The sequence below is a fragment of the Orcinus orca genome, chromosome 6, assembly GCF_937001465.1.
Source record: "Orcinus orca chromosome 6, mOrcOrc1.1, whole genome shotgun sequence".
Classification (NCBI taxonomy): domain Eukaryota; kingdom Metazoa; phylum Chordata; class Mammalia; order Artiodactyla; family Delphinidae; genus Orcinus; species Orcinus orca.
This window is the reverse complement of record NC_064564.1, coordinates 116,714,325-116,726,725: the sequence shown is the minus strand read 5'-3', so window position 1 is coordinate 116,726,725 and position 12,401 is coordinate 116,714,325. Positions and strand designations below refer to the sequence as shown.

The following is a 12,401-nucleotide window of genomic DNA, read 5'->3' as shown; positions in this document are numbered from 1 at the left end:
GACCACAGCACCAAGGAAGAGAGGGAGACGAAAATACTTCCTTACTGAGGGTGGAAGGAGCCCGAGTCCCAGAAGGGGACAATGAACCTCAAGGAGGGATGGGGAAGAAGGGCCGAGCGCGGACCCACCGACGGAGCGCGGACAGGCGCCTGGTCATTTGTAAGAAGTTTATTTCGACATTTAAAAAAGAGAGAGAACCCGAGGGGCCTGGCTGCCCCCCGGACGGAGGCCGGGATGGGGACTGGAGGTCGGGGTAGGTGGGCAAGTCCCCTGACCCCTTCCTGCCCCGCCTGGGAGGAGGGTGGGCACAGGCCACAAACTCACTGATTCACAGACACAGTCACGGGCTCATGGGTCACGAATAAATAACTTCATATACACTTTGCACACGGTATGTACAGCTCTGCCGTTGGCCCTGGAGCTGGGGGGAGGGGCGGGAGAGGCTCCACACTCCCCTTCCCCTCCGCGTGTCAGGGCTGCGGGGAGAGGGCTTGGGGTACCGCCGGAGCGTGGAGGGGGAGTGGGAAAGGGCAGCATGGGGGTCGCCCACCTGCACCGGGGAGGGGCAAGGGGGCGCGGGTGGGGAGTGACGGGGGCGGGGTGTGGGGATGTGTGTACCCCCGGCGGTGGAAGTGGCTCCCTGATGGAGTGGCCGGGAGTGAGGACGCCGAAGATGGTTAGGGAGACTCAGTCCCGGGGTCCGGGACGCAGAAGACTTGGCATTTGGCCCTTCTGGGGACACTGGGCTGGACGCCAGGGAGGGCCGGACCCGGGGCCCCTGGGAAGGGGCGTTGAAACCCCGCGCCCTCCCAGAGGCAGGCGGAAGGGGCCAGCGCGGAGCCCCGGAGCCGGGCCCGGGTGCTCCGCGGGCCGGCGGGCGGGCGCTTCACCGAGGCTGCGCGGCCCGCGGGAGGACGCCGGCCAGCGGGGGCAGCGGCGGGGGCGGCTCGCTGGCGCCCTGGAGTCCGTGGATGAGGATGCGGGGCACCAGAGGTCTCTGCAGGGCGGGCGGCGGCGCGCTGGGCCCGCGGTACAGATACAGCGCGGCGCCGGGATCCAGGTTGGAAACCAGACTCTGCGGGTAGAAATAAGGCGACGGGAACATCCGCTGGAGCGCTGAGTAATTGCCTGCCTCCGCCAGCAGCTCCAACCCGACGGCCGTCTGTCGCTTCCATTTAGTCCTAGGGACCGAAGTAAACGCGTAAGGCGGGGTCAGAACTGTGGCGCCGGGAGACCCCTGCCCCTCACGAGTGCCCCAGAGCGCCTGCAGGGACACCAAAGGGGTCACACTATAATTCATTAATAAATAACGGGCCGCCAGGCACCGTCTAGCGGGTTACATGCATCGGCTCCTTTAATCTCCCACCGGCCTTCCATGGCTGTTAACCCCACTTACAGATAAGAAAACTGAGGCGCGGGCCAGTTTTCAAGATGGCCTAGGAAGAGGAGACCCTGGGTTCTAAGCCCGGGGTCTGACCTCGGCACACTCTGCTCAGGGGGTCGCAGTCTGGGCGCTTGGAGCGGGGGTGTGGATGCTCCTGGGGAGGCCTGAGGAAAGCGAGATCGCCTTGGACAGGAAGGCGGGGGCGCGGGGATCGGTTCTCTAGCCGTTGGAGGGGACTCGGTTGATCCTCCCAGCGGCACAGCCGGCCCGGCGGAGGCCAGCACAGCCGCGGTACCCCAGTTGGCGGCGCCTCTGCGGAAGCTCGCGGGCCAGAGACGGCGACGGGAGAGGATGTGCGCACGCTCTCTCCGCCGCGCGGCCGCGTCCGCGGCAGTCCGCACGCAGATCCGAGGCTTCGGGCGAGCCCTGCAGTCTGTCTGGTGCCGAAGCCGGGAGGCTACCAGCAGAGGGTCGGCTGGGGTTGGGGGAAGGCAAGAAAGCCGAGGCCACACTGGCTGCCAGGGCTGCGGCCGGACTCCTGGGCGCACCTGGCCGGCGAGGCGGTCCCACTGAGTCGGACTCAGCCACACCAGCCCCGTTTCCCTGCCTGAATTATTCACATCATCATAATTGTGTAATTACTGTAACGGGCCTTAATTATTGATGCCCGGAGCAGTAATCAGGTATTTATTATTAATGGGGCAGCGTGTTCTGAGGCTTGTTTATGGAAAGCACCGTTCCGGCCTCCGCTAAGCGTGTGTGGGTGACTGTGGTGTATGTGTGTTTGTATTACTGAGTAGCGTCGATGTGAGTGTGTGACTGTGGGTTGAGTGTGTGGCTGTATGTGTGTGTTTTGTACCTGTTTGTGTATCTCTTCATCCTGTGAATGTGTTGGGGAGGGAGATTAGGAAATACCAGGTTCAAGACCCGTGCCCAACACCAGTTTCCCGGCTCCCCAGTCCCCAAGAAGCTAGGGCTGGGCCCCTTCCCTCCTTGCGTTTCGGGGCTAGAAAGGCTGAGGAGGCCAGAAGAATCCCTCTGGGAGAGCTCAGAGCCACCCCCTGCCCCCCAGCAGCTGCCTGGGCTGGATGGGGGTGGTAGGACGTGGCTAGGGTGGGGAGGCTTGGACCTCCAGTGGCCCACATGTCTGTCTGTCCACCTGATCAACTCTAGTCCTGTCTCTCTCCCTCACCGTGGACTTCGGGCAAGGCCTCCGCTCTCTGAGTCCTCAGTTTCCCTAGTTTTACAGAACGGGGAAAGCTCAGGGGCCCTCCCTCGACACATCAGATCATGTACTGGTGGGTCCCGTGGAGGGGCAGGGAGGAGAGCAGAGGGGGCCCTTTCCCCCCTGTCGCGCGCAGCCGGGCCTCACCTGCGGTTCTGGTACCAGGTCTTGACCTGCGTGTCGGTGAGGTTGAGCGAGGCTGCGAGCTCCATGCGGTCCTGCACGCTCAGGTACTTCTGCCTCTCAAAGCTGCGCTCCAGCTGCGCCAGCTGATGGTCGGTGAAGGCCGTGCGTGCCTTGCGTGGCTTTTTCAGGCGCACCGGGGGACTGTCCCTCGAGCTGGAGATCTCCCGGTCGCCCTCCTCCTTCACTGTGGAGACACAGCCGCGCGTCAGGGCCCGGCCTCGCCGCCTTGCCGCCCCAGCCTGCGGCCCGTCACAGTCGGTTGTGTAAATGTGGCTCCCGGTCCCATGGAGCCGCGGCAGAGCAGCTCAGAGCTGGGACCTCCCAGCCCCCAGACAGAGGAAGACTGACACCTCCGGGGAGAAGTAACCCAAAGCCGAGAGAGAACTCAACCCCGCTCCCGCGTTGCGCCGGCGCTCCCTGAAGGGATTAACGGGATCCACCAAGTGGACCTGACAGGGGAGGGGAGAGAAGGGGAGGGGACCCAGGGGTTCCAAACCGGTGGGCTGTGCGGATGCGTGCTCAGGGGTGCAGGACTGTGCCCCGATCCTCTGGCTGCATCCAGGCCAGGAAGGGAGGAAGCTGAGGGCTGGAGTCTGGGGGAGAAAAACCCTCGTGGAGGGACAAAAACCCGTTCACCCTGGAGCGGACCGTGGTCCTGAAGAACAAATAATTGCACCCACATCTCGCCTGGCCCCTGCACGGGTGTGAATCTATAGAGATGGTCCCCCCCGTTTCTTAAACTACAAACAGCGCACAGCACGGAAGGCGAATCGCCGGGGCGCCCAGATCTGGAAGCACGAAGCGCTTGGAAAAATAAGCCACCCGTTTGCCCCTCGGATGCTCACGTCGCGGAGGTCTGTGTTTCCTTGTCAGTACGATGCCTACTGTGGCTGTCTTGTGTTTCCCCCCACCCTGCGTCGGTCAGGACACCCCAGCAGGGTCCCTGCTCCTGAGTCACAAGGATGGGACCGAACAATGTGGTTTCTTTCTTCCCCAACACTTTCCTTTGGGGTTGACAGCACCGCAAATGCACACTTGATCAAACAAGCTCACTGACCTCCCTCCTTCTCCCCCTAAAACAATGATATGACCAGAGACCACCTCCCCAAAATTGGCAGTGGGGTTTGGGGCTTCCCTTCCTCTTTTCCTCTCTATATTTTCCTTTATGCTGAGTTTCATTGAGCATGGCGTTTGCAGTGACAGGGTTCAGCTGAATGTGAGTTGATTTCTCTCTGTAGGAAACAATAATCCGGTTAATTGAGCCACTAGGGAGTAAGACTTTTCAACCGGAAGGGCAGCGGTTGGAGGCCGGGAGGGCGCCGGGCGGGCGCCGGGTGCACCCAGGCGGGTGAGAAACGGGGGCCCATGCCTGCCTCCTGCCTCGTCCAGGCCAGTGCGCAGGCCTCTCCCTGCCCTCCTAGGCTCGGGCCACGTTGGGGCACGGCTGCCTCAGGAGCTGGGGATGTGTTGGGATGGGGTGGGGGGGACTTGAGTTCTGTCTATTATGCTAGGCAGGTAAAGTTTAAACAAGTTCAAGGAAACAATTATCCAAACCTCAAACTTGATACTGTGGAAACCTTACTTTTTGACCTGATCGTCTGGACTGACTATTTTGGAAAATCCCCCATTTCTCAGCGCTGAGCTCCCAGGTCGGGGGTGGGGTGAGGGTTGAGTTTGGGCTTTTTCTCTAATCCCTCTCCGGCACAGGCTGGAGCCTTCAGATATGCACTCGCCGCTGTCCAGCCTCAGCCTCCGAAACAGACTCAGCCCAGATCTCAATGCCTCAGAGTTCGAGGCCCACTGACCCTGCTGGGAGCAAAGCGCCGGTTTCCTTTCTCCACGGATATCAGCTCTGGCTGGAAGACTGCGCGCGCACCAGACCGCCTTACTTCAAAGCCCAGCTTCTTTAAACGTTATGCCGAGGAAGCTTTGATACCAGAAACTCGGGATGGGACTGACCTTCCCTCCGTGCCCTCTTTGGAGGAAACGACTCTTAGCTTGTTAGGTGGACAGGGGAATCGCTTAGATGCCCACCCCATGTGTCTGTCTCTCGGCAAGATTTCCTAACGTGGGTCCTGAAAAAGTCGCTTCCACCTTTGAGAAATGCTCCAGACACTGTCTCGGTGGTGGGTATTCTGCTCCCTCTTCACCCCGCGGCTTTGGTGGTGCAAAGGCAGCGGTGCCTAGGGGTAGGGGAGACCTTCCTCTGTCCTCAGCGCCAAAACTATTTAAGCCATATGTGGACAGCTGGCCCTCATCACCTCCCTGATCAGATATCATCAGGCACAAGAGAAGAAAATTGATATTCCAATTATCTTAAACGAAACCTCTCCTCAAAATCCCACCTACGGACAAGAAAATAAAAGGAGACAAGAGCCGAACCCTTTCACAGCACCGGCACCAGACACAAGCATGCAGGGCTTTGGGCGGGGGGGGAGGTCTCGCCTGTTACTCCAGACATAAAACTGGAGTGTTGTGGCTGAGAATTACAAAGAATAAGAGATGATGTTATACATATATATTTACATTGCCTCCCTTGCTTACCCCTCCTGCCCACACCGCACCGCACCTGTCTTTCTCCGGGGCAAGTTTTCCTTGCCTCTCTAAACAGGCCGTGATCGGGGGGAGCAAGGGTCGCTGGGCCACATGCGTCTGGACCTCCGTCCTGGGGTCCTGGGTGCTCTAGCCCAAGCTGCCCGTCTTCTAGGCATGACTGGCCCAGTGAGGCTGGTGGAGGTTCCACCAGTTTTGTGGGGAAGCGGAGGGAGTGAGATGTGGAGTGGGGCCCCAAATGGGTTTCGATCTGAGGTCAGGGCATGTCCACAAACGAATTCTCAGTTGGGAAGAGAGTGTTAAATGAGCCTTCCGAAATTTTTGTGAAGACTTAATGCGAGTATAGACGAGGAGGTGTAGGGCCCCCAAGACAATAAAGAAGTAGCCTTTATTGGGAAGTTTTATCTCATGGAAAGGGTTCTGGGAATTAATTATAAGGCTGAAAGAGCTCTGAACAGCCTCTGTCAGCCCCCCATCTTCTGCTGGGTGGGGACACAGGGCTCTCAGCTCCCCATCTTCTGCTGGGTGGGGACACAGGGCTCTCAGCCCCCCACCTTCTGCTGGATGGGGACACAGGGTCTCTCCCTTGAAGTCCTGACACTCCTTCCCTTCCTGCCTCCCGACTGACTTCTTCCTAAGAAAGAACTTTCCGCCTCTGGCCTCACCAAAGACCTAAAGTGAAGGCAGTGGGCGGGGGCGAGAAACAAAATTAGGGAATTCTTTCTCTCCTTCTTCTCTTCCTTTTTTCCTTTCTTCCTTCTTCCTTTCCCCTTTCATCTTAATCCTGATCTCAGCTCCCTGGTTAAGACGGGATGGAAAGGAAACAACAACAATGGAAAGATTCATGGAGGTGAAAACGCAAGTAGAGGGGAAGCAACCCCAGGATAGGCTGGGCGCCGGGCAATCTCTGGGTCCCACACACAGAACCTGAAGTTGATGGCTCAATGCACTTAAAATCAAATCCAGCGAGAACAGTTGGTTGGGTGCAGAGACCTCCCCTCTCAAAGAGACCTCTGAACCCGCTCCGTGCTCGTAAGCCGCCTGGCTGCTCTTTCTACTTTGAAGGGAGCATTTCTTTTGCATGATTCCCGGGCCCAGATCACACCGGGGCCAACGGGAGGGAAAGCTCAATTCCCCTCCCCCTCTGGAAATTCAAATTAAAGGGTGGAAAATTCTGACTGTTCTCAGGGCTCCAGCTGAAATTTCCTGCTAGGTTTTCACCCTTATAAAAGGGGGTTCAAGCAGAACCCTTTGGGTCTTCCGTTGCTTCTGCAAGGTCTTTGCCCAGAGAGCCACTGGCCTGATAGGAGCTTGCTTCTGCCCACCAGTGGGTTGGGGAGTCCACCGAAGTTTGGAAAGTTTGTGCGTTTTGGGGAATCTCTCCTGGGGCGCACAGCGTCCCTCTCCTCACTCTCTCCGCTGGACTCTTTGTTGCTCAAAAGCATAACCACAGGGCCGACTGAAAGGCTCAGACAAGACCGACTGCTGAGCCTGGGCCCTGGGGGCAGCTCCGAGTGAATATGTGTATGTCCCCACGTGTGTGCACTCCTGTTTTAGTACCAGTGTTCAGAAATATAGCATCTCCCCCCCGCAAGTTTTCAACTCCCGTTTTCTTACCTTTATACTCAGAGTCCGATGAGGCATTGCTGCTACTTCTGTCCAGCTTTTCTCTAAAGTCCTCCCCAGCCTTGGCCGCAAGACGGCCCCCAGGCTCAGGAGCGGCTGGCTGCCCGCTGCTAGAGTAGGGTGCACAGGCCGCGAGTGGTTTGCAGTCAGCAAGGATGTCCCTGATCAGAAAGGAGGAGGTCACGGTGCGAGACTGGGCTGGGGCTGAGAGCTGCCCAGGCTGCAGGTGGGAGTCCAAACCTGGGCCCGAAGCCCCGCCAGGCCGTGGGGCGCCCGTCTCCAAACAGTCCCTTCCTGGCGAGGCTGGTGAAGAGCAGTCGCTGCTGCTCTCCGAGCGCGGACTCAGCTCCAGGGGCGAGCGGCAGTCCCCGAGCAAGGGGTCCCCCTTGGGAAGGGCGGGGCTGCCCGCTCGGTGGGAGAGAATGGAGTCGATCCCAAAGCCATTGGAGCCTTCCATAGCCAAGCTGCGACCTGTCCTCCCCAAAAGCTCCCCACCCCCCCCAACCCCAGCCGCCGCTGCCCCTGCCCCTAGCTGCGGGCTGGCATGGGGAAGGCGGGCAGGGAGCCTGCGGGCACCTTGGATGGAGTTCAGCCTTGGGGGAGCCCGGGAGCTCTGGGCCAACCTCCTCTGCGCATTAGATCCAAAAGGGCTCAGCGCGTCTTCTGCAGCATCGCGCGGAGCCGCCGAGCCGAGGGGGGTGGTGGGAGTGTCAGGGAGAAATGGGAGGGAGGGTGCGCCCAGTTGGGGAGAGCAAAGGGGGAGACGGACGGCCTGAGCTCCCCTTTGGCACAGAAGAGATGCGAGGACGTTGGAATCTAAATAAAGAAGGGCTTTTAAAAAATCCAAACTGCACGCTTCCTCCAGGCGAGCGGTGGCCGAGGGCAGCGGGGTCAGCACCGCGGATAGCAGCGGGCCCGAGCCACGCTACCAGCCGGGGGAACGGAGCGCACCTGGCGGCGTCAGCACCGCGGATAGCGGCGACGGCGGCCCTCGGCGCATGACGCTCCCCACCTGGCCGGGGAGGTCCTCTCTCCGCGCTCGCACCGCTACTGGGGCCCGTCAGCACCGTGGACAGCACCTCCCGGCTCCGCTGTTGCAGCTCGCAGCCCGTCCTCCGCGCGCGCCTTCGCCTCCCCCCCTTCCTTTAAAAAATGAACTTGTGTCACTTTTACTTTGGGGCTAGGGTTTTTTTTTTTTCGTTTCTGTTTTTTCGTTGTTTTTTTTTTTTTTAAAGGGGACTCGCCCACGTGTCCCCGGAGTGATGACGCTGATTGGCTCCGGCCGATTTTGGGGGTGATGTCACGGCTCCACAAGCCGCTGCCCGATTCCTTTCGGTTTGATTAAAAGAGACACTGAATTAATTACAGCACGGACCCAACTGTTTACCGGCGATTTCCACACGGTTTGCTTTCATTAGGTCGGTGATGAGGCTCCTAATGAGGGTGATTAGCTCAAGGGGGGGACAGGCTGGCGGGGAGGGGTCCAGAGCCCGGCTGCCGCTACCGTTGGGTTGGAATGTGAGGTTTTTTTTAAGTTTTCCCCTACACTTTCCTACAGTTATTCAAATCATTCGTCCTCCAGGCTGTCAAAGATCCCTTTTCTACCTCCACCCACCCCTCCACGCCGCCGTTTTCTCTTCCTTCAGCAACAGAAAGGGACTAAATCCAGCAGAAAAAGACCTGTGTGTGTGGAGAAGATAGTTTAATTTGTTATGTTGTTTTAGGGCGTTTCCGTCGGGGTCTACATGTTTTTCGTGCAGGAAAATTTGCAGCCCTCTCTCTGACCTCTTTGGACCCCGCGGACCTGGCAGGGGTGGGGAAAGCTCGGTGTCTGCACCTAGAAGGAGCCAGAACGATGGCTTCGCTGTGGGGCGAGGGTGGAAAACGTGGGCATGTCGTGTCTGGGACGTTAGGGGGACCCTGAGAAATCCCCGTGGCCCGAGAGAGACAGCGCAACGGACCCCAACCCAGCCGATAGCCTCTCCTGTGGCGCGTGTCCCGGGATCGGGTGTTTTTGTACCTCTGAACAGGAACACGCGAGAGCTTCTGAGCGCGAGTGTAGACATCTGCAAACGGCTTCTCATTTCGCACGGAGCCGGAGCTCGCCCGAGGATTTATTTTCAAAGCAGCGCTGGAAACACGGTCTTTTCACTGTGAATAACTCTCCCCGCACCCTCCCCGACTCCTCCACGATGCTCTAGTTCTGTGCCTTTCAGGGTTCGGCCTCCGGTGCCGGGGCGCAGGGCGGCGGGCAGATCTGAAGCACGTCCGGGGCCTGGATCCTCTCGACACTACCCCAGGGATGGCGACCCTTGTCTGCAGTCAAAGGGCGCAGGGAGCCGAGCCCGCGCACCTGCAGGCGGGCCCCGTGGGCCCAAGGCGCCCTTCGCTCGCCTAGCGCCCGGAGCCCAGGCCTTTCCAGGCGGCCCGCGCGCTCCGGGCGCCCTCCCCACGAGCCCCCAGAAAATACCCCGGCCCCGCGTCTGGCTCAGCTCTGAGATCTCAGCGGAACAGTGAGGCGCCCGAATCCCCCAAACCCGAGCCCCGGCCCGGGGAAGCCTCGCACAGCCGGGAGGAGCGCAAACTTCTCCCTCGGGCGAGGTCGGCGGTGGCCTCCGGCCCGGCTCCCCGCCCTCTACCCCTGAGCCTGCCGGCAGATTGGAAGCGGCCTCGCCGGGCTGGGGCCGAGGACGGGCGGCTCCCCGGGGACGGCGGGCCCGGCTCGGCTGCAAGCTGTCGGGGAGGCGGGAGGGCGGGCGCCGAGGGGCCCCCGTCCTGGCCCGGCGGCCGAGTCAGTGGGCGCCTCCCGTGGCGGGGCCGAGCCGGCCGGTCCGTTCATTTTCGTTTGGCTGATGGGGGAGGGGAGCGTAAATCACGAGGACCCTGGGCTGCCCTCGCCCTTCCCGGCCAGCCCTCAACTTGGGCCCCGTTTCTGCTCTGGGCGCCTCTGGAGACTCCGCTCCCCTCTCCACTCTCTCACCCCACCCCTGCTCCCGGCCTGCGCCCGCATCTCAGGAAGAACCTCATCTCCCGCAGACCCCAAGGCCCCAGCTTGGGTCAACGGGCCTGTCATCCTGGGCCTGTTAGAGAGCCTGACGCCCCGGGGCCAGGATCCGCGGAATCGGCTAAGCCGCAAGCCGGTCTCGTCCTGCTCTGCCCGCCGGCGGTCCGAGCCGCCCGCCCCGGCCCTGGGCGGACTTGCATCTGTCGAAGCACGGACTTTTTCTGGCCTCGGGGTCTTAGGCGGGGGTTTGGATCCCGGGCCCAGCGAAAACAAGGCCTCTGGCGGCGCAGGGCAGTGCGCGGGTATCAGAGCTGGAGCGGGGAGCGGCGTGGGGACGAGTAAGGGCTGGGGAGGGAACCCTCTACGGTGGAAAAAAAAAGGCAAGAACCCCAACCTCCTGCAGCCCTAGCCGGCTTCTCGGCGCCTCTTAGAGCCCGAGAATATTTAACAGGTTGTTAGTATGCTATCGTTAGTATTGAATTATCATGGTCTACTGTGATATAAAACACGCTGTACCATTTATTCCATTTGGAATTCAGATCCAGACCTCTCTCGCTAACATTGTTTTATTCCTGTTTGGGGGTTTCCAACTCCACTATTGTTCCTCCTCCTTCTCTTTTCTCCATCACAGGGGTGGTCACTCAGCCTGTCCACAGCCTGAGAGGTCCGTGTGTGTGCTCACCTGGGCTCTTGTTTAGCTGGGAGGGTGCCCAGGAATTGGCCTTTTACTAAGCGTCCAGGGATCCTGGGTGGGTGAGCCACCCCTCCCTTTGAGAAAGGAGTCTGGTTGGTCCTGGAAGGGTAGAAGTTTCAACAAAGCAGGGTGTGAACCATGGCAAGTTACTTAACCTCTGAGAACTCCACTGACAAGGCAGGAGACAGACCTCTCTCCCCCTCTGTCCCCGCTGAGCCCCAGCCCTCTACCTTAGGGGTCTTGCCCACCCCCCTCCCCCCAGGGAGAGAAGAGGCTTGGAGGACTCAGGGGAGGGAAAGGGAATGAGTGAGATGAGGTCACGTCCAGGACCGGGCTCCCAGGACACCAGCACCCAGACCCCTGTTGGCTCAAACACCTCCTCCCCAGCTTCCCACTTCTCTTGGGTTCTCTAGCTTCCGATGCCAGCCCCTGCCCATCCAGTCCTTTGAAATTGCTTTTAAACCTTCAGTCTCTCAATGAACCCAGAGCCCTAGAAGGGCTCAAAGCAAGCATTCACAGAGCGACGGCAACGAAGGAGGAAGCTTCGCTCTTCTCCAGGGCAGGGAAGCGGCTGCACGGACTGGCCCTCAGAAGGCCTGGGCTCTGGCCCTGCTTCCACTCTGGGCAGCTCATCTCTTTTGCCTGGACCTCAGCTTTCCCTTTGGTCCAAAGACATTAACATCAGAGGTTTGTAGTGAGAGGCAAGGATAGGAGAGGACCATGCCGGCTATGGTGTGGCCGCTGCCTATAGAATCCACGTCCTTCATGCTCTACCTGGGGTTCTCGGCTTGGGTTTGACTTTGGGTCAGTGCCTGGGCCAATGGCTGATCGGTGGTTCTTAGCGACTTTCTTACCCCACTGCCCCGAGCGTGGAAAAGGCCTTCTTTGGGCCGGTTTTGCTCCCTGGCTTAGCAGGCAGAGCCACGTGAGGAGATGTGCTCAAAGCTTTTCGAGAATGGTCCTGAGGTCTTCTTCTCTGCTCCTGGAGGATTGTAGCGTGAGTGCTGTCATCACGGTTCTGAGTAGCTGGGGCCGGGGCAGTGTAACGCCGGTGGGGTGGGGTGGCCAAGGATATGGACTCCAGAGTCCGCTAGGCTTGAAGTCGACTCCTGGCCCTAGAATCCAGGGCTGGGGCTAAGGTGAGGCAGGTGAGGTGAGGCATACAAGTCCCTATTGCACCTGTTGCTGTTTGGTCCATCAGGGATTTTTCCATTTTGATGTTAAAATATTACATTAAAATATTGTTTGTCTTGGTTCCTGAGTTTGGGGGAAAGTCAGAAGGTTTGTACCTTAGGCCAGGGCCTTGTCTGCCTCACCATAGTCCCAGCCCTGCTCTGTGACCTTGAGCAGACGCTTCCTGGGCCATGTGTTCTTCGGCTGTAAGATGGGGGTGATGTCGCCCACTTCACATGGTCACTGGGAGGACTCTGCACGTGGCCGGGGTCCTGGAGAATACCAATTATGCATCTCAAGTCACGACTATGGAGAACAACAGGCAGAGCTCTTCCTCTGGCCGGTTAGGGCCCCCACTGGGGAAGTCAGGTCCCCATCCCCCCACCCAGCCCTGTGCTTTGCTCTGGGCCTTCCTACAAAACCGGTTTGTGACACGGAGGGGACAAGGGATTCGGCTGTTGCGGGCCAAGCTTGGGTGCTAATGCAAACAGATGGGCCAGACAAGGATTTGGACAGTTTGTGGGTTTCAAGGTCATGCTGTTCTCAGTCATTTTTG

At 59.5% G+C, this 12,401-nt stretch overlaps 1 protein-coding gene across 3 annotated transcripts; it reads right to left on the bottom strand.

Annotated features, from left to right (window-relative positions):
* Positions 1 to 152: 152 nt before the first annotated feature.
* On the bottom strand, positions 153 to 9,377 carry BARHL1 (BarH like homeobox 1). Of its 3 annotated transcripts, XM_049710861.1 has the most exons (4): positions 6,966 to 9,377; positions 2,757 to 2,979; positions 1,397 to 1,548; positions 1,042 to 1,181 (listed from the first exon to the last, which is right to left on the bottom strand). In XM_049710861.1, exons 1-3 carry the CDS (start codon positions 7,429 to 7,431, stop codon positions 1,437 to 1,439), a joined length of 801 nt encoding a protein of 266 aa, XP_049566818.1. In that variant the 5' UTR covers positions 7,432 to 9,377; the 3' UTR covers positions 1,042 to 1,181; positions 1,397 to 1,436. The 3 variants fall into 3 exon arrangements, with proteins under 3 accessions (XP_004269117.1, XP_049566818.1, XP_049566816.1); XM_004269069.3 differs by lacking the exon at positions 1,397 to 1,548 and having other exon boundaries at positions 153 to 1,181; XM_049710859.1 differs by having other exon boundaries at positions 1,047 to 1,548.
* Positions 9,378 to 12,401: the final 3,024 nt, after the last annotated feature.